General features: G+C 53.7%; 1 protein-coding gene across 1 annotated transcript in view; it reads right to left on the reverse strand.

The window, feature by feature from the left end:
• The window catches only part of SAMD11 (sterile alpha motif domain containing 11), a 43,552-nt gene extending 19,321 nt beyond the window's left edge, over positions 1 to 24,231 (reverse strand). Inside the window, 5 exon segments of the mRNA XM_074306651.1 lie at positions 2,605 to 2,655; positions 11,031 to 11,212; positions 21,193 to 21,284; positions 23,604 to 23,985; positions 23,987 to 24,231. Of these exon segments, the coding sequence (XP_074162752.1) occupies positions 2,605 to 2,655; positions 11,031 to 11,212; positions 21,193 to 21,284; positions 23,604 to 23,985; positions 23,987 to 24,142 (863 nt within the window). The 5' untranslated portion in view covers positions 24,143 to 24,231.
• Positions 24,232 to 27,739: the final 3,508 nt, after the last annotated feature.

Here is a 27,739-nt window from a genome sequence, read left to right on the forward strand (position 1 = left end):
GAGAAGGAGTTTCAGAGGTTGAGACAGAGAACTATCGGGAAGATGGGCAAGGGAGGGAGTAAGAGCCCGGGGGCCAGGGGACCCCCCTACTCCCTAGCAGAGCCTGACCTGGCCCTCTGGGGAGCAAGAGAGAATCGGCAGTTGGTGGGCATGTGCTCTGGCCCTCCATCCACATTTTGGGGTCACCTGCTTCTCCATAAATCCCAGAAGGTAAGCCCAAGCCAAGCAAAGGAGCTGAGCACCCCCTCCCCTCCTACTGCAGAATCAAGGGACTCAGCAGGAGGCAGACAGATGGAATCTGCGTTCTGCAGACATTCTGGGCCCACGAGGCTCCTGGGAGCCCCCGCCCCACCCCCTCCGGTGGCCCGGCGAGTCCAGGACGCTGACTCAGCGCTGAGGGCCGGTGGCTGGAGGTGGGGATCGGCTTATGGGCTCAGGGCGCCCGGGCTCATCGCCTAAATCCCCTTAATCGCATTGTCAGCTCCCCGGCAGCTCTCCAAGAGATGGGGGGAAGGGGCGGCTGGCCCCGCTCCAGTGGCCCAAGGTCCCCCCCATCCACACCCTTCTGAGGCTTGGGGCCGCCTGGAGGGTCAGAGACTGGAAGGATTGGGAGTTTCTCCATCTGTGCAGAGCAGATGGACAGACCCCCAGGCAGACAGCGCCACAGGCAGCCTGAGCCGCCCCAGACCGTCACCCCTAATGGAGGCTGCACAGGAGAAGCCTTGGCAGAGGGAGGTAGGGGGAAGGGTGACTTCCCCACGGTCCCTTAATCAAGTTCTGGGGAGTTTAGGGCTGCAGGGCACCCCAGGGGCCACCCCGTCTGACTCCTCGCTTCGCAAGTGGGGACGGTGAGGTCCAGAGTTTGGCCAGAGTCACACAGGGAGGACCACACTGCCTCTGGGCAGGGGAGAAGGGGGAGCTGGTGACCCAGGGAGATTTGGGAAGGACAGGGACTTTCAAAAGGTGTAGCAGAGGCTTCTCTAGCAGACCAGGCCTGAGACTAACCAAGAGCGGCCCGTTCCCCTCGCCTGGCTCTCTGGGAGCGCAGGTTCTCCAAGGCTGTGGCTTCCCTTGCTTGGGGGGCCCGGTGTCTGGGAGGGCTTTGACAGGCAGCTCCTAGCCCTGACCGGGAGGGTTGGGGTGGGTGGGGTGGGGGTGGGGTGGTCCCGCCAGGCTGGGGCAGGAAAGGGGGAGGGAAGGGGGAGCAGGAGGCGCCTCCTTGATTTCCCCACAGGCCCTGCTGACAAATTTATCCTGTAATGTCCCAAGTAAAAGGCTCATAAAACGTCATTAATGTTCATGACAGGTCATAAAAATGATCAGTTGAGCTGGCAACTCCAAAATGAGGTAGAAATAAGTTTAAAGATGTTTTTATTGTAATTCGGCCCCATAATCTGGCCCTTCTCGGGAACATAAAATACCTCCGGAGCCCAGCCAGGCCCGGGGGCCAGGGAAGTGGCGGGAAGTTCACCCTCTGCTCTACCCTCTACTCCTGCTGCAGCTGAAGGCCCATTTTTCTTAGGCTCCTTCCCAGGGAAGCCATTCGGTTTGTTCACATGAACCCCAGGTACAAAACTCTTACACAAACCGGCCACAAACTCATCTCTCCGAGCATAACTGGGGGGGAGGGGAGCCCTGGCCCTTCAAAATTCCCATGTTGCCTCTAAGAATTATATTCTGGATGACTTGCTACCACTCAGTTTATCTTACTATAAAATGAGAAAGGGGTAGATGGTTTCTGCCATTTATCTCTAATTGAGACCGATTATCCAGGATACCTCCCCGCCATTCCTAAGACCAACCATGCTGACTTTCCTCATGCTCATGGATCTCCAAACAGGGAATCTTTGGCCTGCTCCAGCTTTAGGATGAGACCCTCCCCAGACCTCTGTCACGCTCAGGGTTAAGACCCGGCCACTCGTGCCCTAAATCTGTGGCAGGGCTCTTTTGGGGGGTCTGGTTATGGCCTCTGCTCCTCAGGATGTCCAGGTCCAACCCACCACCCATGTCTCTCTGTCCTCCTGTCCTCCCTTTTTGAGGATTAGACTGGAATATAATCAGCCCACAACCGGCGCCTCCAAGGCCATAGCTGGGCCGGCCCTTCCCAAGGGTTCCCCTTTCCTTGCGGCTCAGATAGGCCCAAAGGGCCAATTAAATCAGGTATCATCCTAAATGCTGGTCAGGGGTCACTAGCTTTGGCCCACTAAGGGGCCTCTCCCAGATGGCCTCAAGCTCGGGAAAGGTCCAGGACTCCCCTTTGGAGCGGGTGGCAGCAGTGGACTGATCAAGCCATCAATGCTCCTGGGCAGAGCGGCTAACTAAGAGATGGGCATCCCCTTCTCCGGTCTTTTGGAACTGGGGGCTCTGCTCCTTTCTGACATCAGCCAGCCCCAGGACTCAGGGGTCTGAAAGCTGAGAGGGGTTTGAGGATGAGGAGGGCAGCTGAAGATAAGGGGAAGAGAAAGGAAGCAGAGGAGACTCAGAAAGGAAAGAGATGGGGGAGGGAGGGCTGAGTCCTCCCTCATTTAGACAGATGAGACAGCACTGTTCCTAGAGACTCCAATGAGTCCCTTTTCCTACCCGACACCCAGGACCCAGAATTACCTGCAAGACGTCTCTCGGAAGGAGATGTTCAGATCCCAGTGAGTGTGGACCCTGCAGAAAAAGAGAAAAAGGGTCAGTTCAGCCCCTTCAACTCCTTTTCTCCTCATTTCCCTTCTCCCCCCAAGTCCCCATCCCCAGAATCCCCCCTGGCCCTCCCTCAGGGTCACCCCTTTACTCCTACCCTGAAATGGCTCTTGTTACAGTTCTAATATGGGGGTGGGTACCATAACAGGACCCTAGGTCATAGTCAGGGCTTCTAGGATGCCTCCTCTCTCCCACTCAGCCCCCAAGACTACAGAATAAAAGTCAAACTCCTGGTACTCTCATTCAAGCCCCCCAGCCCCAGTCCAAACTCAACTTATGAGAGTCTATGAGCATCTGGGTAGCAAAAGGATCCTTGATTTCAAGAGGCCTGGGCTCTGGATTCAAGGCCTTCCCACTCAAGGTCACTTTGTGACTGCTCTGCCTGAATCTGGCATGTGGCACCCTGTGGATACTGTGTCCCTCATTCGAGTGTAAGCTCTCTGAAGGCAGGGATGAATTTATCCTTGCCTTTGACTCTTCAATGCTTGACCCAGTTCCTGACACTGTGAATTAATCCACTGAGTCGGAGCCTAGATCTGCCCATGGCTACAGGAGCATAGATTTAAGGATGAAAGGAACCTTCAGATCTGACCCTCTCGGGTTACCGAGACGGCCTGGAGAGGGCAAGGGGTTTGCTCAAGATCACAGGAAGAGCAGAAGGAAACAGAGCCCTAACCTGAATTCCAATCCAGCTGCAGACACTTACTAGCTCACTGTACGACCCAAGAATCACCTACTTCTGTCATCCTCAATTTTCTCATCAGAAAAACCGCGCTAATAGCACAAACCTCCCAGGGTTCTTGCGAGGATCAGATGAAATAATATTTGTAAAGTGTTTTGTGAATCTTAAATAATTATCATTATTAGTATATATTAGTATATACTCAAGAGCCCCTTCCCTTTGGAGCCCTTTGCTCCAAACCAGCAGCAGCTTTTCTATTGATCTACAATGCCTCTCTTGTCCACTACCCCCAGACAGCCTGGGGATCTTGGGAGGGCCCTTTCTTTGTCCCCTCCTCAGCAACAAGTACATGCTCGGCCAGTCAGGAGGCCGCAGGAAGTGCCCACGATGAAGAGGACCATTCATTCTCACTCTGAGCAGTATACAGCTTCCTTGGAGGCGAACTGGAGTGTGAGCCAGGGGACTGTTCCTGGCTACGGATGTTAGCTCCGGAGCTAGAAGGGGCCTGTGAGGTCATCACATGTCACCTTCTCATCTTCCAGAGAAGGGAACTGAGGCCCGATGAAGGGTCGCTCCCGGTGTGAGGGAACGAACAATGCCTGGTCCTCAGAGGGGTGGGGAGCCCCACCCTAGTCTTATGCACAGAAATCATTGCTGATATAATCACAGTAAAAGGAGGCACTCCATTTTAGAGGAAGAAAATGGAAAGACCAAGATGGGGAGAAGGAAGGAGGAGGGAACAAGTACTTATTAAACACCTACTGCATAGGAGGCACTGAGCTAAGAGCTTTATAAATATCACCTCCTCTGATCTGGGAAAGGACTCGGAAAATGGAGGCATGTGAATGTGGCCCGAACGCCCGATCTGGGATTTGGTTTGAGAAGCTGACGGGTTGCCGGGATTTGGAGGATTCGATGTCTCAGGCCTGGACACCTGAGGCCCACCTGGGGCGGGGCAGGGCTGCCTACAGCTCAAGGACCATCTGGCCACCCCCTCAGCTTGCAGGAGATTCGCGACCTTGGGTTCCGGTCGAATGGCTTGACAGCAGAAATGGGTGTGATTTCATCAGTGGAAATGACTTTTACAAGGAGGCAGGGCTATTTGCTTGGTTACCCCACTCCTGGGATTCTTCCCTCACTTTTTCCCTGCTGGAGGGCAGGTGTCCCTGCCTGAGAAGTAAGAGCGTGTCCACTTTTCTATAAGGATACCCAGCTCAGTGCAATGATTTGTACACAGTAAGTGCATAATACATGATTTTTTCATTCCTTCATTTTATACCCAAGGAGATGCTCCTTTCTCCTGGATCGGGAGAGCCCCAAGTGTTACTACACCATAGAGTTCCCCAGAAGGGACTCCAAGTGTTATGATGGGGAGACGCCCAAGAAAGGGTCCCAGTGTAACGATGGGGGGACACCGAGAGAGAAGGCCCTTGAGAGGAGAACCCCAGGTGATGGCAGGGAGATGCCCAGACAAGGGCCTTCAGGTTACAACTGGGCTAGATCCCTTTAGAAAAAGGCACTCCGGGGCTATGGGAAGGGAGCCCTCCCTGGCCCAGAAATGGAGGTTTGCTGACTGGAGGAGCCGCCCAGGGCCCAACAATGGGGACAGCCCAGCCAACCCCAATCCGTCTCCTCAGACAAATGAATAGGTAAGAACAAAATTAAATCCTCATTATCTCTGCTTCCTTCCCCTCCATAGGAACTCCGAGAGGGAGCCCACACTCAGGGGGAGGGGAGTTGCTTGGGAGAGCCGGCTGGGGAGGGAAGAAGGGCCTGCTTCTTTCTAGCCATTAATCATCCAATTAAAATGGAAGAAGGCTGGCCAGGAACCCCCTGGGATGGGAGAGCTGGGAGGGAGGAGTACAGGGGGAGGGCAGGGAGTCAGGGGCCTGAGGCACAGGAAGGAGGTGCATCCCCCTCTCCCACAGGCCTTAGAAAGTATCCAATAAAACCTGCAGCTGGAGGGAAGCCCAGGAGCTCACAAAAGCCAAGCCAGCCCCAAACCTACGCTCCCTCCTAAAATCTGTCGTGCCCATGTGCCCATTTTGATCTTGGCAAGGTGATACCAAGAGGGTCTTAGGACCAGAAGGCCCGGAGCTGCCGTGGTAAGACTAATGCTCCATGAGAAGGGAAAGGCTGCTATTAATCATCACCGGTTTCTGAGGCTGTCTAGTCCAACCCTACCCTCTCTGGCTAGCCAGAGGAGGAAACTGTCCCAGGGAGGGAAAGGGAAAGGTCACTAAGGGTCAGAGGCAGGACCTGAACTTGGGTCCTCTGAATTCAGAACCGGCATTCTTTCCATTGAAATACACAGGCGGACAGCCCGAGCTTTTCATTTTACAAATTTGTAAACTGAGTCCCAAGGAAGGAACCTAAGGTTACACAGTCAGCTGAGCCTGGTTCCCAGGTTCCAGGGTCAGGAGCTCAGGGAATTGCAGCATGGGGATGATGTCAGGAGAGTGTCAGGGGTGGGGGTGGCCAAGACTCTCCAGGGGCACACTGAGCTTTGGGGGAATAGCAGGAGAAAGCGCTGGAGTGCCCTCCTGCCTTAGCCCCGGTTAAGGAGAAAGCCAGGGGCACACGGGTGTCGTGAGGGGCTCTCCCAGCAGCGGTCATGGCCAGCCTCCTGCCCCTCGTGTTCACCAGGGCACAAAGGATCATGGGAACAAGCTCTGCTCTCCCTTCAGGCCTCAGCCCAGAACTGTCCCAGTCTGTGCTCTCCCTCCTGATGCCATCATGGGTGTGTTTTTCTGTTTCCACACCGCACCCCTCAGGAGAGTGGGAGCTTCCAGAGGGGCGAGCACTCTGTCCCTCTTGTACATAGAGTCAGATGTGACTGAGTTACAGTCATAAGCACCGGGGCAGTGCCCCCCCAAATACACAATCAATAAACTCAAAGAGACGACAAGGGAGAATGTCAACCTTGACCTTGACTAGCAGTGTGACTATAGACAAGTCATTTCACTACTCTGACTCAGTTTCCTTCTGTGTAAAATGGATCAGTGATCCCCAAGAAAGCCCCATCCAGCACTGAATCTATGATCCCCTGAGAAATGATTGGGACAGGTCCTTGGATGCCAAAGCCCATTGCTGGGCACCTCCATGGAGCCTGCCCAGCTGGGAAGAGTGCCAGCTCTCACAGATGTCCCTTCCACACCATGCTGAGGCAGTGAAGGAGGGCCCTAGTGAAGGTCAGAGATCTGAGTTCAAATCTCACTACTCCTGCTTACACAAAGAAACAAAAAAAAATGCCAGCTAAATTGAATCTCGTTTGATCCTCTCAACAACCCTAGGAAGGAGGTGCTATTATTATTCCCATTCTACATATGGGGAAACAGAGGCTTTTTGGGGTTAAGTTACAGCCAAGTGTCACATTTGAACTCAGATCTTCTTAATTCTTTCTATCTATTGAGCAACCAACTCTCCCTAAATTATTATTATTTATTTTATTGGGGAGGGCGATCGAGTTAGGTGACTTGCTCGGGGTCACACAGCTAGTGTCTGAGGCTGCATTTGAACTCAGATCCTCCTGGCTCTAGGGCCAGTGTTCTATCCACTGTGACACCCAGCTGCCTCCATATAAAAGTGACTTAAGGTCACACCAACAGTAAGTGCTAAGGCTAGATTTGCCTGGAGATGGGCAACCTCCAAGAAATCCATAGAAGGACCCAAGCAGCCATTTGGTCTGCCCCACAGCCTGATCCATGGCCCCATCATCCAACATCCTCAGCAAGGAGACGTCCAGCCATAGACTGAGCACCTCCAGTGATGGGGAACTCACTACCTACTGCAACAGTCCACTCCATTTCTGGACGGATCTTGTTGTTAGGAAGGTTTTCCTGAAACCGAACCTCTCTCTGCACTGCTGAGACTTTCACCCACAGCTCCACGGTCCATCATCCCCAACAAGGAGACGTCCAGCCATAGACTGAGCACATCTGGTGATGGGGAACTCACTACTTCCTGCGGCAGTCCATTCTATTTCTGGACGGCTCTCGTTGTTGGGAAGGTTTTCCTGCTTGGCTGAAACTTTCACCCCCAGCTCCAGCTTCTGCCTTCTGGGCCAGAGGAAACAAGAATAATCCCGTATGGGCAGGCTAAAGGCTCCCCAGCTCCTTCCTGCCCCAGCCCTCCACAGGGGATTGGATTAACCCTTTGTGCAAGCCCACTGCCTCCTCTCAGGGCCTCCTCAGGAACAACCCTCAGCCCTAGGGCCACCCCTGCTGGCCTAAACCAGGTTCTGATGCCCAGAGGCCTTAGAGCAGCCCCTCATCTCCCGGGACCCTCATCTCCAGTATATTGATATTCCAGCATAATGAAAAAAGCAGTTCATGTATCTGAATGTAGGCCCTGCTCCTTACTGCCCGTGTGGCCTTGGATAAGTAACGATCTTTTCCTTTCTTCATCTGAAAAATAGGAGATGGGGACTGGAATCAGAGGACCTACATTCAAATCCTGCTCTGCCCATTCTTCTCTGACCTCCCAACCTCCGTCTGTAGGTCTCTTGGAACACAAACTCCCTACAGGAAGGGATTATTTCATGTTTCATCTGCAGCACTTAGCAAAGTACCCTGCATATCGTAGGGACTTACTAGATGCTTACTGACTGAATGAATTCCTTATCTATAAAATGTGGAAAATGAATCATAACTGGAGGATTACAGTTCAAATTCTGCCTCAGACATTAATTATATGATCTTGGACAAGTGACTCAACCTACTTGTGCCTCAGTTTCCTTTTCTGTAAAATGTAATTAGACTAAATCAGAGGCGCCAAACTCAAAAAGAAACAGCTTAATGACTTAGAAAACTACAAATTAACATTATCTAGGTTATATTGTATTTTTATTTATTTTGGTAAACATTTCTCAGTTACATTTAGGACAGCTAGGGGGTGCCACAGAGCACAGAGTGCAGAGTCTGGAGGCAGCCAGAAATGAGTTTAAATTTAGCCTCAGACACTAACTATGTGACCCCTGGGTAAGTTATTTAACCATGTTTGCCTCAATTTCCTCATTTGTAAAATAAGAAGGAGAAGGAAATGGCAAATCACTCTAGTATCTCTGCCAAGAAAACCCCAAATGGGATCAGAAAGAGCCAGATGTGACTGAAAATCACAACAACAAATTATATTTGGATATCATTTGGACTTTTCCCACTAATGTGTTCTTCAAGTCTTTAGGTGGTGTATTGGATGGCATATTGAGTTTAAAATCCATAAGATCTGAGTTCAAATTCAGTCTCAGATACTTCCTAAATGTGTGACCCTGGGCAAGTCATTTAACCTGTTTGCCTCAATTTTCCCATCTGTAAAATGGGAATAATTATAACTCCTCCTTCCTAGGATTCTTGTGGAAGATCAAAGAAAATAACAAATCTAAAGCACATAACACAGTGTTTGGCATAGAATAACATTCTACAAATGTTAGTTCTTATTTATTATGATTGTATCAAACTGGATCATGGAAGTCACATCAAAAGCCAAATTAATAATAACTATAAAATTTTTTAAAAATGTGCTTTGCTTAAGTATAGTATTTTCACCTTTTTTGTTGTTTATTTGCTTATTTGTTTCTTTTCTTTCTTATGTCTTTCCCCTTTTGATCTGATTTTTCTTTGTGCAGTGTGACAAATATGGAAACACATTTAAGAGAATTGCATGTGTTTAACCTATATTAGAGTGCTCTGTCTTGTTATTATCTTTGTATTTGGGAAAATAAAATATTTGCTTCCCTAGGCTTTGGTTTCCCCTTTTATAAAATATCTCCTAGACACTCCCTTTAATTTGGGTATCCTTTGAGCCCCTCCCAGCTCCAGATCAAGGATCCTGTTACAAGATAACTTCTGCCTTCTCTTCAAAATCCAACACTCTTTGTGCAAATGCCCCTCCTAAATCCGAAACTACCCCTCCGATGAGCCAGACAAGGTATGACCTCTAACCCCGACCCCTGCCTGTGACAACAATAACCATAGCAACAGCTCTCATTACAGAACATTGTAAGGTTTGCAAAAGTGCTTTACAAATGTTGTTTTAGTAAATAAATAGAATCAAGAAGACCTGAAATCAAATCCAGCCTCAGAGACTTCCTGGGTGACTCTGTGTTAGTCACAATCTCTATTTGCCTCAATTTTCTCAACTGTAAAATAGGGATATTGCTAAGGTCCAGTCTAGCTCCTCTGAAGGGCTCAGAATAAGTTCTTAAATGCGAAGATCTGGGCTAGTATATCCTAACACGATATACTCATTATGTGACCCTAGACAAGTCACTTCTGTTAGCCTCAGTCTCCTCATCTACAAAATGGAGATAATAATTGCCCCTACCTTTCAGATTTCTTGTGAAGATCAAATGAGTATATTTGTGAAGTGCTTAGCACAATGCCTAGTACACAGTAAAGGCTTAATAAATGCTTGTTTCTTTCCCTCCTCACAATAACCCTGGGTGAAAGATGAAGATAAGGAAACAGAAGCAGGCAGAGGTGGTGACTTGTCCAGGGTCATATAACTAATATGTGTCTGAGTTCATATTTGAATCGAGAACTTCCTGACTCCAACCCTGGTGCTCTTTCCACTGAAGCACCTGGCTTTCTCTTAGGTGTCACTGGGCCATTATCCCTGGTATGAGGCTGCTAACCCTTCTTTTAGGCTCCCGGATGACACAGAGACCAGTGGTCAAAGGATTACAGCAGACTTCTGGGTGATCCTGAACAACCCAACGTCCATGAAACAATAGCAATGTAAGTTCTGCAAAATCTCTTATGCAGAATCACAATCTCCTAATAATCCTTTTTTTCCCCCTTTAACTAGATAAAAAAGGCCATTCTTTGCCTCATTTCTTACCTCACCTTAATCAAAACATGGGCATTGCCTCAGTCAGATGGAGACCCTTGGCAAATCTTAGCTGTAAGAAGCCAAGGGCTTCCGGTACATCCAAGGCCACGTCCAGTTGTTCTGATCTATGTCTCGCCACTGGACCCAGATGGCTCTGGAGGGGAAAGTGAGGCTGGTGACTTTGCACAGCCTTCCCTCACTTCGATTCAATTCACTTGAATATCATAGTTTCACCTTCCCAATGTATCATCGAGAACAAAGAATAAACAACCAAAATTTGGCGAGCTGGGTGTTATCACTTCCTTTTTACAAAGGAGCTTCTAAGACGTCAAGTGATTTGCCAAAGGCCCCACAAGTACTGACTGCGAGTAGCAGGATTTGTTCCTCTATCTTCCTCCTCCTCCTGAGCTCACAGAGTCACTTCTTTCCCCAAATCTGCCAAGAATTTAAAGACACTCTTTCCTCTGGTCCCTGAAACAATCCTGTGGGGAAAGTGCTCCAGATACACGGTCTCCATTTTATGGGAGACCAAGCGCAGAGAGGTTCCGTGATGTTAAGAGAGGATCATCAAGGAAACCGACAAAGGTAGAAGTGAAATCCGGATCTTTCCAACTTCCTGACTCGCCAGCACGAGCGCCCTTCGGGATGTGATTGAATGACCAGAGCTGAGCAGACACACTCAAAATCTCTTCCCACAGCTTTGAACAGTAGGCTTTGACAATGCTGCTTTTCACACCCACCTCCCGGGGTTTTCAGACTCTACCAAAAGGCCCAAACTCCACCATGTTGTCCTGGGGGCAGGACCCAGGGCCTCCTCCCTCTAAAGTCGTACCTTCTCTTCATGATACTGATGTGCACGTCGTCCTCCTGCTTCACATCTGGCCGATGCCCATGGGCTGGGCTGCTCCCGTCACTGTCCCCATCGCTGGCTGAGAAAATCGAACTCAGCTCCTTCTTTGGGATCCTGGTGGGGGGCAGTGGGATGGTTCTCTTCTCAGCCAGACGACCCCGGTTCTAGGAGGGAAGTGAAGAGAAACAGGTCACTCTGGGCTCTCTGCCCCTGGAGTCAAGACGTGTAAGAACACGTCATTCTTATAGGATCCCTGTGACCTTTGGCCCCCTCCAGGGGGCCTTAGGGCTAGACTACCAGGGCTTCCCGTCTTCTGGAATCCCAACCTTCTCCACTCCCAATAACACAACTTCCTTGCTTCTGTATTTCTATCCTAAGCATGCAGTAAGCATTTAAAATTTTTCCACTCATTCATGAGGCAGCTAAGTGGCATAGATTCTGGAGTCAGGGGAACATCAATTCAAATTCAGTCTCAAACACTTACTAGCAGTGTGACTCTGGGCAGGTCACTTAACCTCAACTGCCTTAAAAATGCTTTTTCATTCATTCTTTTGGGATTGGAGAAGTCCATTAGCCCTCCACAGTGTGCTGTCCTACCACTCTCAAGTGATGATAGGAAGGAGAATGGAGGTAAGAATAAGGAAAGGTGAGAGGAGATTTTTTTTTTCTGAGCTATCTTGAAATGGCCACATCTTGGTTACATTTAAACCTTTCTTTTTCTATGTATGGGCTTTATGATTTTTTCTTTCTTAGTTCTTTTGAAAAAAAAAATTGGTTTAACTGAATTAAGGAGGAAAAGATTTCCCCCCAATATCTTAATCTGGGTAGAGGAGTCGGGGTGCCCCTGGCGGCCCATATGGTGGGGGCACCAGGGTTGGATCAGCTTCAGGATCCAGAGAGAGCCAAGAGAAAGAAATCTTCCAGGCTAACTCTGGCCACTGCCTCTTCCAGCCTGGGGAATAACCTTTAATTCTGACTCCTTTTTGATGACCCTGATACTCAGCAGTCACCAAATCCACTATGGCGCACACAAATCCACAAGTCTTCCCTTTTTTAGCTCTAGCCAGCCTCTTCTTCCTCCAGTCCTATTCTCTCCACCCCAGTTCTGGGAAATATTCATATCCCTTGATATCTACATCCAGTCTTAGCTCTGGTTCCAAACTGCCTTCTGGGAAACTCCCCGAACTCCAAGATGGCTGCCCCCTTACCCTGCCCAGGGACCTGGGACCTCAAAACCACTTTGATGTCTTTCTAGGATCTCCCATAAGCTCAGCTCCAGCTCAGACTGGGGAAGTAATCCTGGCTCTTGGGAAGGGACGTAAAAAGAATCCCAGGTTCAGTAGCTGGCGGGGTTCAGAACAATGGTCCCCCAGCCCTAACTCCTAATAACTTATTTCCCTACTCTTTTGTGACTGAGGAATGCCAGTAAAGTGTAAGCTCTTGGAAGGTATGAATCTGTTCTCCATTCTACCCCCCTTAGTGCCCAGTGCTTGAGAAATATCCACTATAGTTGTAGACTAAGAAAAAAAAAACCACACCTGTGTGTTTTCTATGACACATGTCACTCGACACGGTATGGGGCAGTGATTTGGGATCAGGGAGATCCAATCATGAACCATGAATGATGTTCCACATCAGGGCTTTCCACCCCCAAGCTCTGGTCCTTTCCAGACAGCCATCACCCCTACGCCCCCACTTGTCGCTGGCAGCTTCTCTGCCCAAGTCCCCAACAAGCCACGGGGATCATTCCTCAGTAGGAGTCAACTGCCACTAAGTCCCACCGATGAAGAAGCTCAGACCCAGAAAGGTTAAGTCACTTGCTTAAAGCAACACAGTAAATCTTGATGCTAATATCCAGACCCCGTCTGGCTGTCTTTCCCTCAAGTCTCCTACTTTTCTTGATCTTGACCTCAGTCAGGACCTTTTGCCTTCCATCAGACAACAACAGCAATCAAAAAACATTCATTAAAGTGCCTAATACATGCTGGGCATTGTGGGTACACACTGTGCTAGATGCTGAGGAAGCAAAGTCAACACGACCCAGTCCCTCAAGCCCTAAAGCAGTTAGTTCATCCCACCTGGCCTTGTCCCTCCGACTGACCTCTCAGTTTCACAATTAGTCTTCAGAATCGCCCATGGAGCTAATGATCCCATTGCTTTAGACCCGAGGAGATCAGAGATAGAAAGGCCCCATGGGGATGAAAATATCGATGGTGACACTTTTGCAGGGTGAGAGTTAGTATATGCAAGTGTTGAGCATACTGTGGTCCACATTCTATGATAACGCATGAACGTCAGGGAGGATTACGGAGCTGTAAGAAACAATGAATTCCCAGCAGCCTGGGAGGATCTCCACAAACTGATACAATGTAAAGTAAGCAGAACCAGAGAAAGTCTAGATACAATAACAATAACTGTAAACAGAAAGAAAAAGAAACAAGGAAACCAAACACCACGGCATTATAATCAGCAGGCTTAGAGTGGAAGAGAAGATGAAACAATGTATCACCCTCCTTTCTTTTCAGAGACAGCACTATGTGCAAAATGTTACCTAAACCATCAGACAGAGCTGGCAAGTTGTTGCTAACATGCTTCCTCACCACCACTGCCCCTTTACTTTCTTTGTTATAAGGCTCAGAACAGTGCTCAGCAAACAGTAGGCATTCAATAAATGCTTGCTGACTTGGGATGGCTTATAAACAATAAATAAACAAATGAATGAATGATAAATAAAAGAGAGGAGAGAGGAGGGCCATTTTTGAAAATGAAGGTGATATAAAAGAGAGAAGGTAGCAATAACCATTTCAAATATTTCAAAAACCCTACAGGAATTGTGTACCCCTCACCCAAAATAAATGGGGTATGACCGTGCACTTGTGTTTTGACCCTGGTCTTCTGCTGACTTGTCTGAATTTCTGGTCCCAACCTCTTTCAGGGACTATAAAGCAGGCAGGCCTGTCCCACCTGCCCTGGTTCTCTGTGAATCAGAACCTCAGTTGTTTTGTTTGACCCCAGAGAACAGAAGAATCTCAATTTGTCTTCCACATGCCAAGGTCCTGTGGCAGTAGGGAGGGAGTGCCCAAGAGGTGGGGCACTAGAGGGGAGAGCTGGTGGGCACCTAGGCCAGTGCCGGCACACCCACCCTTGCCTCACTTTGGCCCCAGAACACAGGCGCAAAGGTGGTGAGGGCCCTTTGGTGAATTGAACGACAAATTCCTCAGTCTTTTGGAAAAGGTTTCTGGGAGCTGCAGTGGATGTGACGGGGAGCATCCCGCACACATGTGGCTTTTGTGGCATGTGGCACGCATGTGGCATGTGGCATAGCATGGTACCGGCTCATTTTCCTCATGGGGATAATAGCAGCATCTCGCTTCCAGGTTGTTTGGGAGAGCGAACAGCGCTACATGCAAGGAATTCTGCATCCATTAAACTGTCATATGTGTTAGGAATTTCTATGCTGCTCTGCATCTGACATGAAGATGAGGTGCACGCGTGGGAAGCAGCCCGCAGAAACATGGAAGGGCGCTGAGAGCCACCGGGGAGCACCCCAAACCCGGGGCCAGGCTGCTGCAGGCTCCCGGCCCCCTCTCTGCTGGTTATACTGAAGAAAAGTTATCGATCATTATGTGGCTGGGGGTGGAGGTAGGGGGGCGGTCCCTCTGACTTATTTAATAATGGCTGGCTGGGGCCTCCAAATGCCTAATTCCTCCCATCTCCTTCAATCACTGCCTCTCCAGCCCCGCCTGGTCTGCCCCCCACGGCCTCGGCCACCAGCCTCCTAGGCCCCAGCTCCAGCTCCCTCGCCTCCTGTCACCAGGGCAACGCGGCCCCTCACATCCATCTGGGAGGCGGCAGGAAGGGAAGGCGGGAGGTTCTGAACCTCAGGGGCGGCGGAGGGGGGGGTGGGAGCATTCAGAAAGCCAGGATGGGCACTGGTCTGGGGGGGGAGGGAGAGGGAGAGAGAGGAAGGGACGGATAACCGAAAGGGAGGAGAGAAGCAGCGACAGAGATAGAGATACATACAAACACAGAAAAAAAGGGGGGAAGATAGAAGAGAGAGACTCAGAGACAGAGACAGAGAGGCAGAGACAGAGAGACAGAGGCAGAGAAACAGAAATAGAATGACAAAGAGAGACAGAAGAGAAGGACAGAGAAGGGAGGGAGGCAGGGAGGATAAAGGAAAGGAAGGAGACACACAGAGACAGAAAAAGAGAAGAGAGACAGGGGAGAGGGAAAGAGGGGGGAAAGGAGAGAGAGAAAGAGAAAGGAGGAAAACAGAAAGAGACAGAGACAGAAAAACAGAGATAGAGAGACAAAGAGAAAGAAGAGAAGGAGAGGGGAGGGAGGGAGGCAGGGAGGATAAAGGAAAGGAAGGAGAGACACAGAGACAGAAAAAGAGAAGAGAGACAGGGGAGAGAGAGGGGGAAAGAGGGAGGGAATAAGGGAGAGAGAGAAAGAGAAAGGAGGAAAACAGAAAGAGACAGAGACAGAAAAACAGAGATAGAGAGACAAAGAGAGACAGAAGAGAAGGAGAGGGGAGGGAGGGAGGCAGGGAGGATAAAGGAAAGGAAGGAGAGACACAGAGAGAAAAAGAGAAGAGAGAAAGGGGAGAGAGGGGGGGAAAGAGGGAGGGAAGAAGGGAGAGAGAGAAAGAGAAAGGAGGAAAACAGAGAAAGAGAAGAAAAGAGAGGGAGGAAGGGAAGGAGAGATAAAGAGTCAGGAGAGACACAGAGAGACCTAGAGAGAGACAGACAGAGAAGAGAAAGAGGGGAAGAGAGAGACAGAGAAACAGAAGGAAGAGAGGGAGAGACAAGAGAGACACACACAGATTACTGAAAAGGGGAAGGGGCAGATAAATGGAAATAAGGAGACAGAGAAGAAGGAGAGAGAAGGGGAGAAAGACAGGCAGAGAGAGATAAAGGCACAGGAAGAGACAGACAGAGACAGAGAAATGGAGATAGCACAGAAGAGCCGGCTAGGTCCCACTCCCTCAGCATACCCAGACTCCCCCGCACAACCACACATCTGTACACACAAAGGCCAGGCTCCCGAAGCCCCCGAGGCAGCCCTGCCACCTGGCCGGGAACCTGGCCCCACCCCCGCCCCTCAGGGAGGCCTGGCAGACAGCTGGGTCCCTGCAGGGGGAGGGGAGCTGTCTTGCCCCCTGGCGCAATCTCTCACCCACAATAAGAGCCTGGATCGAGGCTTAAACACTTGCTAAATCCCTCCCTCATCCCAAGCCCACCTGGCCGAGAAGCAGCACCCCCCTTTTAGAGCTGAAGGAACATTCAGTGACTTGGCCAAGCTCACACAGCTCCTGGGCGTCTGAAGCAGCATCGGCTCTTCCTGAGCCTGCTGACAGTGCCCCCAAAGCACCAAGACACAAATGGGCTTCCAATGGGGGCACAGAGATGAGCCCCCACAGCGCGTTCCCCCCTTCCCCCATGCACGCATACTTCCACCTGCAAAGCCACATCCTGAACACACAGTGTGCTGCTTTAGCAAGTTCCAGCAGACCCTCCAGCAGAGGTGCCCGCCCTGGGGCAGCAGGGGTATAACCTGGGGGACCCGGCCCTGGGGGGTCTCCGGGGAGGAGCCGGTGCCCTAGACCCAAGGCTGCCCCCGGGGCCTGCTCCAGCCTTCCTCCAATCTACACTGACAGTGACAAGCATTGACCCAGACAGAGCCAGCCAAGTGCCAGCCTCCTGGCATTCACAAATAAAGCCTCTCCAGCTTCCAGAAGGCGGGTCTCTGTGGGCATGGGCACCCGCCATCCACGCCGCTCGGGCTACGCCGGGTCCGAGGTGCAGAGCGGGGTTACCGTGGGGGACAGACAGAGACCCAAGCAACTTATTTCCAACTGATTTGATGAAAATAAAGCAGTTTTTGAAGTGAGACAGAGAACAGAGAGAGACAGAGAGAAGAGAGAAAAGAGATGGAGAGAGAAGGGGGAGAGAGGGGTGGGGAGAGACACAGAGACAGAAAGAAAGAGATGGAGAGACTGAGAGAGACAGAGGCAGAGAGACAGACAGAAAAAAGAGAGAAACAGAGAAGAGAGAAAAGAGACAGAGAGGGGAGAGAGATGGAGAGAGAGAAAGGAGACAAAGAGAGAGAGGGAGAGAGAGATAAAGGACACAGAGAGAAAAAGAGGATGGAAAGAAACAGAGAGATATGAAAAGACATACGGAGGCAGAGAAGAGTGAGAGAGAGAGACAGAGACAGAGAGACACACAAAAACAGAAAGAAAGAGATTGAGAGACTGAGAGAGACAGAGAAAAAAAGAGAAACAGAAGACAGAAAAGAGAGAGGGAGACAAAGAAAAAGAGAGGGAGGGAGAGATAAAGGACCCAGAGAGAAAAAGAGTGATGGAAAGAAACAGAGATATAGAAAGACATACAGAGCATAGAAGAGAGAGAGAGAAAGAGAGAGAGAAAGAGAGAGAGAGACAGAGAGAGAGAGAGAGACAGAGAGAGAGAGAGAGAGACAGAGAGAGACAGAGAGAGAGAGAGAGAGAGAGAGAGAGAGAGAGAGAGAGAGAGAGAGAGAGAGAGAGAGAGAGAAGGAGGAAAAGAGAAAGGAGAGAGATGAAGAGAGACAGAAAGAGATGGAGTAATAGAGAGAAAAGAGACAGACAGATGGACAGGCAGACGCACAGGGAGAGAATAAAAGGAATGGGGTAGAAAGAAGCGACTGGGAGGCGTCTCCCCTGTTCGGGGCCTGGGCTCCCGGAGCCAGCTCAGCCTCTGGGCAATGATGCACTCATGCAGGGGAGGGAGGGAGGGAGGACTGACAAGCGAGGCTGAGCTCAGACATCTGCATCCTCTCCCTCACCTCCCCTCGGTGGAACAAGTGGAGGGCGGGCAGGCGGGCAGGCGGATGGAGAGGAGATGACGGGTAATTTCCATGCAGCTCATTAATTACCAGCAGAGGGGGTCCCTCTGGGCACCAGGGATGGCAGGCAGAGCCGGGCCTGTTGCGGGGGGCAGGGGGAGCAGGATGATCCCTGGATCTCCCGAGCAGGGTGGGGCAGTGGGGAGTTCCACCAGAGCCTCCAACCCTTCATCCTCTGACCTTTGATCCCTGGCATGCAACCAACACCCCCCATTCCAGTTTTTACCATCAACAGGTGCTCCCATAAGACAGATGCTTTCTGCACAAAGAAGGAAACTGAGGTTTCCCTGACTCTCCATGCAGACAACCCTCATCTCGTTCTTTCCATGCCCTGTCTGAGCTAACACGCCTTCTGGATGAGCGCCACGGACCCGCTTGTCCTCAGGATCCAGGAAACAGAGCACCGGGGTCTGGGTGCAAATTCTGCCTTTGATTTTTACTACCTGTCCCACCTCAAGAAATTTCCTTCTCTAGGATACGATTGGATGGTTGGCTCTGGGCTCCAAATAGTGTGAGCCCATGAACATGTACAAATTTCCATTTATGGAGGGAGAGTCGCTGTCTTGCCCGGATTAAGGTGCCAGAGGGGAGAGGTTACCAGGCTCCCGTAGTGCTGGAAGCAAAAAGGGAGGCCTGAGCCCTGAAAGCCAGCGGCTAGCTTTCAGCATTGTGGCAATCTCGGGTTCTGTGGCGCCTCGAGGAACAGCCCAAGACTAAAGGTAACTCTTCCTGACACTGACCAAAGGCAGGAAAGGCATGCTGGGAGCCAGAGTGCCTGGGTCCTGCCCCAGCTCCATTTCAGACGTGGGAGCTTAGGATTTAGCGCAGAAAAGGCTCTTGGAAAACAAAGTCCAACCCCCTGCAGCTGCTAGAAGAGCTAAATGAGACCCAGCCAGCAACAGGACTTGTCCAAAGTTCCAGGAAAGGGACTCAAAATCAGGTCCGTTTCCCATAGTCCTTGCTGCCCCGTGCCCCTGCATCTGTGACCGAGGCCAGGATGGAGGAGGGAGATCGCCTCCGTGTTACCTTACAAGAAAGGGGAGAGGAATCCCCAGCAGGAAGGTGAGTCAGACTTTCAAAGTGAGAGGCCTGTGCTCGTGGTCACAAGGGGAGGGCTCTGGGATCCCTTTAAGCTTCCCCAGAACCTCCCCACGGGTCGGAAAGAAATTTGATTTCATGTTTGACTGGGGCCTGCACCTACAAAGACCTTGAAATGTGGGGGAAGCCTCTCTGGGGAAGCGGAATATAGGAAAAACTGGGGTTCCCCCCACCCCAACAGGAAACGTGGGTGGAGAGCTCCTAGGAGGCCCCTGCAGCTGCATTGAGAGAGGGGAGGAAAGAACAGAGACCAGAGCACCCCCTTATGCCCGGGGCCTCCTCTTACAGTCCTCCCCTCCCCAAAGTCAAATTGCCACTCAATCCATAGCAGGAAATGCTATGACTTCAAGACTACCAAGTTTGTGTGAGAGCGGCTCAGGTCTGCACCATGGTACCCCCTTCCCACACCTGTCTGTCTCTCCCTTACTGCATTACTTATTCAAGCATCTCTTGCATCCATTCCAGAGCTCCTCCACCCTCACTCATCACAAGGAGAAACTCTCTCCTGGGCCAATTCAGGTTATGGGGGATTTTTGGCTAGGCAATTGGGGTTAAGTGACTTGGCCAGGGTCACACAGCCAGGAAGTGTTCCGTGTCTCTGAGGCCAGATTTGAGCTCAGGTCCTCCTGACTCCAGGGCCGGTGCTCTATTCATTGCACCATCTAGCTGTACCCCCTCCCCAATTCAGGTTAAGTTCCAAGGTCACCTCAAGATCTGATCTTGAGGAAGTCATTTCCTGAGACCTCAGTTTCCTGTTCTGTACAAAGATTATGCAGTTGGATCCCTCCCAGCTCACACAGGCCTGATGGGTGACCTGTTTCTGCCAGAACCAGAGGCCAGAACCCAGCCTCCCTGCCTTTACACTGGCCTAGTTCAAAGCTCACATGCCATACAGACGCTCAAGTTCCTGCTTTCTCCCAGGATCCAGGCTAGGCACCCTGCTCTCAGTCATGACAGGTACACTGCAGACATCCGGTGGAGGAGGGGTTCCCCTCCTATGGAACAGCTGCCCTGGTGCACACAACGGCGCAGCATGGAGCATGGAGATGCAGGCCCCAGCCCTCAAAGGGCACCGAGGTCCGGGGTCCCCTTCTCTCACAATGCACACACCGGGGGCACGAGCCCTCACATACTAAGCATGCCCACGCCAGGGTCATTGCCCTCAAATGCCAGGGATGCTTGGGAGCTCTGCCCTCACATACTCAGACCAGAGGCTCCGCCCTCACATACCCAGACCAAAGGCTCTGACCTCACAGTAACTGATGCCCGAGGCCCTTCCCTCATATCCCAAGGACGCCCAGATCAGGGGCACACACCCTTAAATGTCACCATCTTCACACACCACGGATGAGCAGACTAGGGCCTCTGAAGTGCCATGGATGCCAGGGACTGCTCTCCCCCCTACAGATTTCCAGCCTGAGGACATCTCCCTCCCTCATAAGTCACTGGAGCCCTTCCAGGCACCCCTCTGGCAGGACTGTGTCCTGGATCTGGCCCCAGAGATTGAGTCTGGAGACCTGGCCCTCTCAACACTGATGGCCCACCTGATTACCAAAGATCGCCACCACCCCCCCCCATTGCCTGAGGACCTGGGAGGAGTGACAAACTGTGACAACATCACTCTCTGGGCTGCTGCTTCTCAACACCACCCTCATTACCTCAACTGGAAGCATGCTCCCCCTACACCCCTCCGGCAGGCCTGTGTCCTGGATCTAGCCCTGGTGCCTGCGTCTGGAGCTCGCTTGCTGAGTGACTTGGATCCCAGGCCCTTCTTTATTCTGGGCCTGACTAAATTTAACGTGGTCAGAGGCACAGGAACGATGATTGACTAGCAGACCTTTAAGGCCCTTCTACCTCTGAGATGGAAGGGAGCTCAGATCTTAGGCCTCCGACTTCCCTGTCTGTCCGGAAAGTCTTCCTAAGTCTTCCTTCATGGAAAAGGCAGTGGATTTGGTCAGAGGCCCTGGCTTGCTGGCATAACCCTGTGACCTTGATTTAACCTCTCCGGACCCATTTTCTCCTTTGCACAAAAGAGAGGGTGGCAGCAGAAAACCTCCAAGGAAGCCTCAGCTCTCCCCCATGAGCCCCCGGGGCAGAAGTCACCAAGAAAGGCCAGGCCGTGAGGTGAAATCCCGCTCTGTCCCCAGGATCTTACCACTGGCGAGGAAATGCGGCACCCAGGGCAGTCACAGATCGGAGGGTGAACCTGCAAGATGCCTTTGGACATCAGGGTCTTCAAGCTCTTCCCTGAAAGCAGCAACAGAGAGGAGAGGGAAGGTGAGACGCGAGGGGGCCTAAGTAGAATCAGGTCAGCGCAGGCTAGAACCCCATCACAAGGAGGGGGGCCGTCCTAAACAGGGCTAGAACCCCAGCAGGGGGGCAGCCTAAACACAGACTAGAACCCCATGGGGGCAAAATAATCACTGGCTATAACTCCATCAAGGTGGAGGGGGGCCTAAATGCTGCTAGAACCCCATCCAGGGGGAGCAGCCTAAAGGCTGGCCGGAAGCCCAGGGGGGGCAGCGGCCAGAAATGCGCCTCCTATGTACCTTGCAAACGTGGCAGCGACATGCAGAGGCTCCCAGACGCACATCCGTGTCCTGCTAACCAGCCACAGATGTGCACCCACACAAAGCCCGCGTGCACACACACATGCTCCAGGGAGGCCGGCTCGCAGATGTGCACATGCAGATGCAGGCAGGCTCGTACCCAGAGGCACCCAGGGCCCAGAAGCTGCGAACGTGCCCAGATGCACCCCCTCCCCCCGCAGCCAGGGCACAGACCACACAAGCACGCCCAGACCCACAAGATGGAAAGGCTGCACACTCAGACCTCCTGCGCCTGGCACAGACCACACACACACACTCACACACGTACACATACTCTCACAACACACACACACACACCCCGCACTCACACACACACACTCACACACACACCCCTTGAATTTCCGACCCCTCCGCACCCCCACATCTCCCCCCCCCCATGCTCAGGGACCCAGGGCATCGCCACACAGACCCTCCCTTGTACCTCGGGCCAACTTTCTGGGTAGAATTAGGCGCCCCGCCTCGCCCCGTCGGCTCGGCACCCCCGCCCCTCCCCCTCCTCCTGGCCCGAGGCACAGACCCCAGGGCTGGCCGCCCCAGAGCCGAGGAGGTGCCGAGCCCCCCCAGCGCCCCCGCCCCGCCCCACCCCGCCCCAGCCGCGCGCAGATCCGGCAGGAGACTGCTGAACCCGAACCGCAGCGCTCCGCCCGCCTGCCTGCGGTCCCTAACGCACAGCCGCTGCCCAGCGGGGCTTCCCGGGGGAACCCAGGAGGCCAGCCCGCGGGCAGCCAGACTGGCAGGAGGCGGGGGAGGACTGCGGCGAGGTGGCTCCCTTCCCCCCCCCCCGCCGCCTGCGGGCTCCTGCCCCGGGCTGCCCCTCCCGTCTGCTCCGCTAATGAGCTGTCAAGCCAGCCGCCCCCAGCACCCCGCCGGCTCCTCCACCGCCTCCGCCTCCGCGCAGCCCGCCTGGGGCTGCCCACTCTCGCCACTGCGGGGGGGGGGGGGCGGAGGGGGAGGCTAGGTCACTCTGCTCCCCCTCCCCCCTCCCCGGAACCGAGCGGCACCCCCTTCCCATCCTGCAGGACGCTTTCCCCACCCAGCAGCTCCCTGGAGCTGCGCCACCGCCACCACCCTCCAACTTTCTAACTCAACCTCGACCCCCGGGCCCGCACTCACTGGCTGGCTAGGCGGCAGGCCGGCCCCCCGGCCCCCCCAAAAGGCGCGCCCCGGCCCGCTCCCCGGGCTGCCTCGGCCGCCGCTCCCCGATCCGGCTCGGGTTCTGGCCGCCCACACTGTGCTCCGGGAAACCCCGCGCGCTCTCCCAAGCCGCCGCCCCCTCCTCCCCGCCCCGGCTCTCCAGCTGCCGCCGCCTGTCCCCTCCCCGCAGCGCGCTCACACACACGCACACACACGCACACCAGCACTGTCTCATCCGCACACGGACGGAGAAACAAACAAATGGCCCCGGCCGCCTCACCACCACGTACCGCCTCCCTCCCGGCGCTCCCGGCCCCTGCGGGCGCCCACACTCACACCGAGCGCGCGCACTCACACGCGGAGCCAAACGGCCCCCAGACACCGGCTCCCTCAGGGCACACTTCCAGCCCCGGGGCGCCCCCGGGCCCCCAAAACGGAGCTGAGAGCCCCGAGCCCCCACTGCTCCTGAGCCCGGAGTTCTCGCAAAGTTGGGGGGGGAGGAACGGGAAGAGAGGGAACCTCAGAAATTGGGGGAGACGTTCCTTCCTCCTGCATCTTTCGACCTCGTCCCACCTAGTGCCTGGCAGGCATGGGCTGTGCGAGTGGAGATGTGTGATGTGCACGGCTGGGGTGGGGAGAGGAGGGTGTATCCCAGGCCGGGGGGGGGGGGGTCGGCAGCGCCCCCTTGGGGCCAGACCGGGGTCCGGGCCGCCAAGGTCGGGGCGCCCCCTTTGGGCCGGGCGAGGGAGGTGGCGGAGGCTCCCCCGGCCCCTAGTTCTGAGAAGCCGGCGGAGTCCCGCGGGAGCCCCGCGCGGGGACTCACCTTTGTGGCGGATGCTCCGCTTCCAGTCCTTGGCCGTCTCCCGGCCGCTGACGAACTGGAACTCGTTGGGGGTGAGCCACTCGCCGCGGTAGCGGATGGAGGGCCCCTTGCTGCCCTGGCACAGCTTGTGCACGTAGAGCAGCGCCCGGTTGTCGCCACACTCCACCTCGATGCACGGCTCTCCGTGGTCCAGGAAGGGCTGGAAGTCGGGGGCCGCCGAGAAGCGCTCCAGCGCCAGCTCGTCCGGGGGGAGCGGCAGCGGCCGGTGCGCCCTGGGCAGGCTCAGGTAGGCGCGCGGGGGGTGGAGGTGGAGGTGGGGCGGCGGCGGCGGCGGCGGCGGCGGGGGCGGCGGCGGGGGCGCGAAGAGCGGCTCGTAGCCCCGCGGGGGGGGGGCCCGCCAGGGGCACGGGCACCGGGATGGGGATGGCGGCGGCGGCGGCCAGCGGCGCCAGGTAGTCGGGCAGCGCGTCCAGGGGCTGGTTGAAGGCGGCCAGGGCCATCTCCTCCCTGGCCGAGAGCTCCTTTTTGACGGCCGGCATGGTGCCGAGGCTGCACCGGGGCGCAGCCTCGGGTTCGGAGAGAGCAACTTGTCTGCCTCCTCCTCCCCCTTCCCCTCCTCCTCCTTCTCCTCCCGGTCTTCCTCCTCCTCTTTCTCCTCCTCCTCCTCCTCTTCCTCCTTCTCTTCTTCTCTCTACTGCTGCTGCTGCTGCTGCTGCTGCTGCTGCTCCGAGCTCGGCTCGGAGTTGGGCTGCCGCGAGCCGGCGGCCCCTCGGGCGCTCCGGGGGCGGGGGCGGGGGGCGGCAGCGGCGGCGGCGGCGGCGGCGGGAGGCGCCCGCCGGCAGCCGGCCGCCCCAGCCGCGCGCCCGCGCCCTGGGAGCTAGCGCGCCGAAGCCCCCGGGGCCGGCGCCTGGGCCGCCGCCGCCGGCGCCCCTGCTGCAGCCGCTGCGGAGCCTCTGGCTGGGCCGCCTCTCCGGCCCGAGCCCTGACATCCTGACGCGGGCTCTGCGGCCCCACACATGGTGCTGCTTGCAAATACTTATTGATCCCCGATCGACCCGCCGAGCTCAGCGGCTCCTACCCCCGGCCCGGGCTCCCAAAGTCCGGGCCCCGCGCCCCCGCCCCCGCGGTCGGGGGCTCGCGCCTGCTGGGCGTCCCGCCGAGCGCGGGCTTCTCCCTCAGGCCCCGCTCGGGTCCGAGCCCGGCCTGGGGCAATTCGCTCCAGCCTGCTCGGCCCCGGCCCCCGCCCCGGGGCGCACGCACCCCTGCTGCCCCAACCGCACACGCGTGTGCACACACGCGCCCCAGCCCCGGCACTTGGGAGACTCGGGCCCCAGCGGCTGCCCCGCCGCAGCCGCCGCTCTTCCAAGTTGGCCCATTTAAACGGCCCCCGCGCGGCGGGCGAGCGCCAACTCCGGCGGGGGGGTGCGCGACGGCCGACCGCGGCCCTCGCCCCCCGCAGTCGGGCCGCGGCGGCTGAGCCGGAGCGGGGCCCCGCGGAGGAGCCGGGCCGTGGGGAGCGGGGGGGGGGGGAGCGGGGCCGGGGGGAGGGGGGCGCGGGCCCATCCCAGCCTCGAATTCCTCCGGAGGAAGAGGAAAAAAGTCCGGGAGGACGGACGCGGGCAAGACCGAGCGTGCGAGCGGAGCCGGCGCCGTGCCCGCGCCGTTATTAATGACTTTAATTACTGGGTCGGGATCTGTGGGGGTAGGGAGGGCTGCAGGCCCGAGCCGCCTTCCACGGGGGGAGCTGACCCGGTGTAGGGGTGCCGAGCTCCCTCCCAAAGAGACACACGAGAGAGACCGACAGAGACACACAGGAGAGAGCTCAAGGGGGAGAGAGACAGAGACCCAGAAAGAGAGACAGGGAGAGACACTCAGAAGGAGAGACATACACAGGAGAGAGACAGAGAGAGATACTCAGAGGGAGAGACACAGACACAGGAGAGATAGAGAGACATACAAGAGAGAGACAGAGACCCATGGAAGGAGAGGCTAAAGAAGAAAGGCAGAGGGAGACATACAGGAGAGAGACAGAGGCACACAGAAGGAGAGAGGCAGGGAGAGATACTCAGAGGAAAAGACACAGACACACAGGAGAAAGAGAGAAATACACAGAGAAAGACAGACACACACGCCAAAGTATAGAGATGGAGAGATCCAGAGAGAAACACACAGGAGAAAGACAGAGACCCAGAAGGAGATACACACACACACAGAGAACTGGGTTAACCGGCATGGGGGTGGGGATAAGTGAGACCGATTAGGTTTGTCTGCCATTGGAATGGGTGGTATGCCAACCCAAGACAGTTTGGGCAGGGGCACAGAAAAAGGGAGAAAGGGAAGCTAGAAGTGAATGGGTGATGTTAGGGGGACCCCTAGGAGCTCCTTGAGAGCCAGGACTTGCTCTAAGTGCACAGTTCTAGTCAACTAGAGTGACAGTTGACTACAGTCAGTGGACAGGTAGTGAAGCCTATAAATTAGAACTCTAAGTCCAAAGGAGATAGAGGATAAGTCCAGTGGGGTCCGAGATAACTGAGAAAGTATTGGGGAACTGAAATTTGAGTGACTGTTTTTGAGAAGCATCTGAGCTGCACCTGGAAGGAAAATAAAGAATTTATCGGGCAGAAGTGGGATGGAGGAGGATCTGGGCAAAAGTATGGAGGTGGGAGATAGCATGTTGAATCTGGGAACTAGTTATCAGTCACGTTTGGTTGGAACATAGAGATTGGGAAGACAAGTAATGGGAAACGACTGAAAAGAGAGATTGGAACCAAATCTTGAAGGATTTCAAGATTCAGGCTGAGGAATGTGGGGTTTTATTCCAGAGGCAATAGGGAGCCAGTGAAGGCTAATTGACAGATGTTTTTGCTTGAGGAAAAAAAAATTTTAAATGAACATTATTTTATGAATTATGTTAGGAAAGAAAAATAAGAGCAAATGGAAAGAGGATGAACAGAAAAAAGAAAAAAAGAAAATACATAGCATGTGTTTATTTATATTCGGTCTCCTTAGTTCTTTTTCTGCATGCAGATGACATTTTCTGTCCAAAGTCTATTGGGATTGCCTTGGATCACTGACCCACTGAGGAGAACCAAGTTTTCATAGTCGATCATCGCCCACTCTTGCTGTTACTGTGCACCATGGATCCCTGGTTCTACTTGTTTCACTCAGCATCAGTTTGTACAAATCTTTCCAGGCCTTTCTAAAATCAGCTTGTTCATTATTTTTTATAGAACAAATAAAATACTATCCCATTACCTTCATATACCACTTCAGCCATTCCCTAATTGATGGACATCCACTCTTTTCCAATTCTTTGCCACCACAAAAAAAGCTGCTACAAATATTTTTGTACATGTGGATAATTTTCCCTTCTTGGTGATTTCCTTGGAATTCAGATCCAGTAATGGCACTGCTGGCTCAAAGGGTAGACCCAGTTTTATGGCCCTTTGGGCACAGTGAGGACAATTATTTTGACAATTCTGTAGAGGGTAAATTGGAGGAAGGAGAGAGAGATTCAGGAGCACAATTAGGAAGTGATGTTGTAGTCTTTTGGAGAGGTGATAAAGGCCAGAGCTAGGGAGGTGACTGAAAAAAGGAGCCAGGTGTTCCAGATAAAAAACTAAGGACTTGGCAGCTGCTGTATCCTGGGTGACAGGGAGGATGGTGAGGCTTTCACCAAGAGCTGAGATATGAGAGGAAGGGGCAGAGGTCCTAGACCCTGGGGGATGGGGGACAAGGAATGGATGAGAACAGGCCCCTTGCCCTGGTGGTAACACGATAGACAAATGTGGACAAAGCATCATCCTGATCTGTGCCAAGTGACAAAAGAAATCCTGGCCAGAAGTTCTGAGGGGATTTGTTCTGCCACTGAGGGCTGCTGCCTGATTCCTCCATCCAGAATTCTGCTGCTGATGTCCCCTTTACCCCACACCCTTTTTCAGAGTTCCTGGGTGCCCAGGACAAAGGGCCATCCCATTTCATAGATTAAAATGAGGCACAAGATGAACTGACCAAAATTCCTCAGTGCTCAGGACAGAGGGTCATCGCTTTTCATAGGTTAAAGTGAAGCATAGGATGAACTGACCAAAGTTCATTTTAACCTATGAAAAGGGATGGCCCTCTGTCCTGAGCACTGA

This window comes from Sminthopsis crassicaudata, chromosome 3 (genome assembly GCF_048593235.1).
Source record: "Sminthopsis crassicaudata isolate SCR6 chromosome 3, ASM4859323v1, whole genome shotgun sequence".
NCBI lineage: Eukaryota > Metazoa > Chordata > Mammalia > Dasyuromorphia > Dasyuridae > Sminthopsis > Sminthopsis crassicaudata.